The 3,093-nt window shown below is 42.1% G+C and overlaps 1 protein-coding gene across 1 annotated transcript; it reads left to right on the forward strand.

Moving 5' to 3' along the window:
* Nucleotides 1–606: 606 nt before the first annotated feature.
* LOC113036566 (olfactory receptor 52K1-like) lies at nt 607–1,536 on the forward strand. Its single transcript, XM_026192984.1, has one exon. The coding sequence runs from the start codon at nt 607–609 to the stop codon at nt 1,534–1,536; it is 930 nt and encodes a 309-aa protein (XP_026048769.1).
* The last annotated feature ends 1,557 nt before the right edge of the window (nt 1,537–3,093 follow it).

Genomic DNA, 3,093 nt, shown 5'->3' on the forward strand with positions numbered 1-3,093 from the left:
CTCCTTGATTCAATCAGCATCTGACAAACAGAAACAGCTCTAACTGTTGAATGTTTATTGTAGATCGTCCTTGAGCCACATTCATGGATTTCAGAATTCTGTGGACACACATAAAACATGGCGCACCATCTCTGTTTAGAAGATATCAATGTGTGTAAAGACGACTGTTGTATGTATCACACTTTCATGCAAGAGGCCTAAACAGTGACACTGGTGTTGCAGCAGTTTGTCGTTCATGGCAGGGTTGGGACTTTGTGGTTCCTCGGTTGTTTCTAAAGATCTTAACTCATTTCCTCTTATCTGTGAGTGAGAGTTTGGACTTTCCCATTGCTTTGAGTATTGGTCAGTCTACTGAGTGCTGTTAAACAAATTATTTTTATGCTGCAAAGAGAAACTACAAGCTGTATTCTATAAAAAGGGGTTAACCGTCTGTTAGCCAACGCTGGAAGGTTGAAGTGTCAACAGAACACAGAGTCTGTGTCTTTGGCTCCAGCTTTCTTTATCAGTTCTTTCAATTTGTATTAAACCACTGTGGATTATTCAGATTTTTTGTCTCATTTCAGCCTGATCCAGCTAAAAACTAGGAGGGTTGGGGAGGCGACAGAGATGGAGGCAGTGAAGGAGAACATCTCCTCACACAAATATTTCTTCCTGGATGGCTTTAGTGAACTCGGAGAGCTGAGGCCGTTCCTCTTCATCCCGTTCTCCTTCATGTTTGTTGTGTCACTGTTTGCTAACTCCCTGCTGGTGTACGTGATCGTTTCACAGAGAAGCCTCCACTCGCCGATGTACATCCTCATTGCCAGCATGGCGTGCATTGACCTCAGCCTCCCTGTATTCTTTGTTCCCCACATGCTGCTGAGCTTCCTGTTCGACTGGAGGGGGATCTCTCTCATCGGCTGCCTTGTTCAGATGTATTTCATTCACTTGTTAGGAGCCTTTCAGTCCACTCTGCTGCTGTGGATGGCTCTAGATCGTTACTTTGCCATCTGCACCCCGCTCCACTATCAAGAACAAATGGCTTTAGCAAGATTTCTTAAATTTGTAATCCCTTTTTCCATCAGAAATATGTTTGCTGTCTTGGTGGTGGTCAGTCTGGCTGGAAAATTGCCATTCTGTCTGAGAAATGTGATAAACCACTGCTTCTGTGAGCACATGGCCTTGGTGGAGCTGGCCTGTGGAAGCACCACCATTAACAGCCTGGTGGGGTTGATCTCAGTCTTCTCTGTCCCTGTGACTGACTTCTTCCTCATCACTGCTTCTTACACAGTCATATTCAGCTCTGTGTTGAGCTCAGGAAAGTCAAGTGCCAAAGCTCTTCACACCTGTGTAACGCACATCGTGGTCATGACTGTTAGTCTGACCATCATACTCACAGCTTTCCTCTCATATCGAATAAGAAACGGTCTCCCTGCAGCCATTAGGATTTTCTTCAGCATACTGTACCTGTTCTTTCCAAGCTGTTTCAACCCGATCATCTACGGCATCAGAACTAAGGAGATCCGACAGCACATCCTCAATACACTGAGAGTCTGACCCATATTTTTTTCAGAGCAAATATAAATATTTCAATAACTTGGAATTTTCTTTATATTTATTAAACATATAGTTGGAATCATGTAATAACATATGATGCCTAACATATGTGCAATTCATTTTATTTTGTATGGTATGTATTTGACAATCAGATGCTGAGAAGAACATTACCATATAGAAATTAACTATGACTATAACATAGCAGTTGAATAAATCAGGGGGGGGGAAACGGTTTAAACATCTGCATCTTCATGTCTTTAGAGACACTGGCACTCAGAATGGTGTAGTACAGCAATATAGTCACTAGGTGTCAGTGTGCTGCTATCACACCTTCTATGTATGCTACACCACTCAGATAAAACGTTACACTCAAGCAGTGTATCTACTCTGGTCCAAAGAAATCCCACTTTGTACGGATGTCCACAATTTTTCCCTTTTTATCTCCTCTCACATTCATGAAGCACCGTGAAAACTAGAAAAAAAATACTTTTAATAGTACATATGGCATCCATCTCAGCCACTTATTTCTTTTAAGAAAGTGCACAGATGCTCAACAAAATTAACCAGCATAATTTAACTGTGCACACCCTGTAGAGCAGCAGTAGAAAAGTTGTGTTATCGTTCTGTCTTGACTCTCTTCTGCTTCCTGTGACTCATGGAGGAGGAGACTACTCTACAATGATCATCATTCCATTCTAAGAAAAAAATGTATGTCACTGGACTCGTAAATTATCTTTTTCCACTAGAAGTGTACACAAACTGAACCCAAATCAAAGGAAAAAGTCTGAAATCAATGTGACGATCTCACATGCTGGCTTCATTTCATTTTTCCACCTTTCTCAGAGCTATTTAGAAGATCAGCACATCCAACAGGTCTCAGGTCTCAGAAAAAAGCCTTCAGGTCTAAGGGCTCAGAATTTTTTTTTTCAGGCTTCAGGTTCCAGACAAAAACCCATCAGGTCCGAGGTCTCAGAAGTAAGGTGTCAGGTCTCAGAACACAAGCTATCAGACTGAGAGTAGCTTCCTGCAGGTGGCGCTGTTGTCAGGTCGCAGCCTAATAGATTTCCAATTACATCATCAACGTGTGACAGTGAAGGAACGAAGAATTCTACCACAGGATTTGAATGTTTTTTGTTGGGTTTTTGTCTTTCTTGTTTTGTTTTTTTGTCATTTCAGTCCACACTCCAAACCAGTTTGTGGCGGTAATCCACCATTTTGCTGTTTACCAACCGCCAATAAACAATATGAAGATGAAGAATTCTACCACAGCTCAGACCAATGACTGTAGAAAACATGGACGACGCGAAGGCTCCCCAAAAATGAAGCCAAAACGTCTCTATCACCCCCTGGTGTCTGGCTGCAGCATAGGGCATAGGTCATAAACCCCGCCTCCTCCGTGTTAGTGGATGGGACTGGGGTCAGACTAAAATAAATTTATTCTCCTCAGATAAGATTCTTTCTTTTGTTATCAATAGTTCTCATCACGCTGATTTATGTTCAAGGGGTCTCCTCTCCCATAAGTCTGATTCTAATTCCTACCGCGGTGATGTTAAATTG

This window comes from Astatotilapia calliptera, chromosome 14, assembly GCF_900246225.1.
Source record: "Astatotilapia calliptera chromosome 14, fAstCal1.2, whole genome shotgun sequence".
In the NCBI taxonomy this organism is placed as follows: Eukaryota; Metazoa; Chordata; class Actinopteri; order Cichliformes; family Cichlidae; genus Astatotilapia; species Astatotilapia calliptera.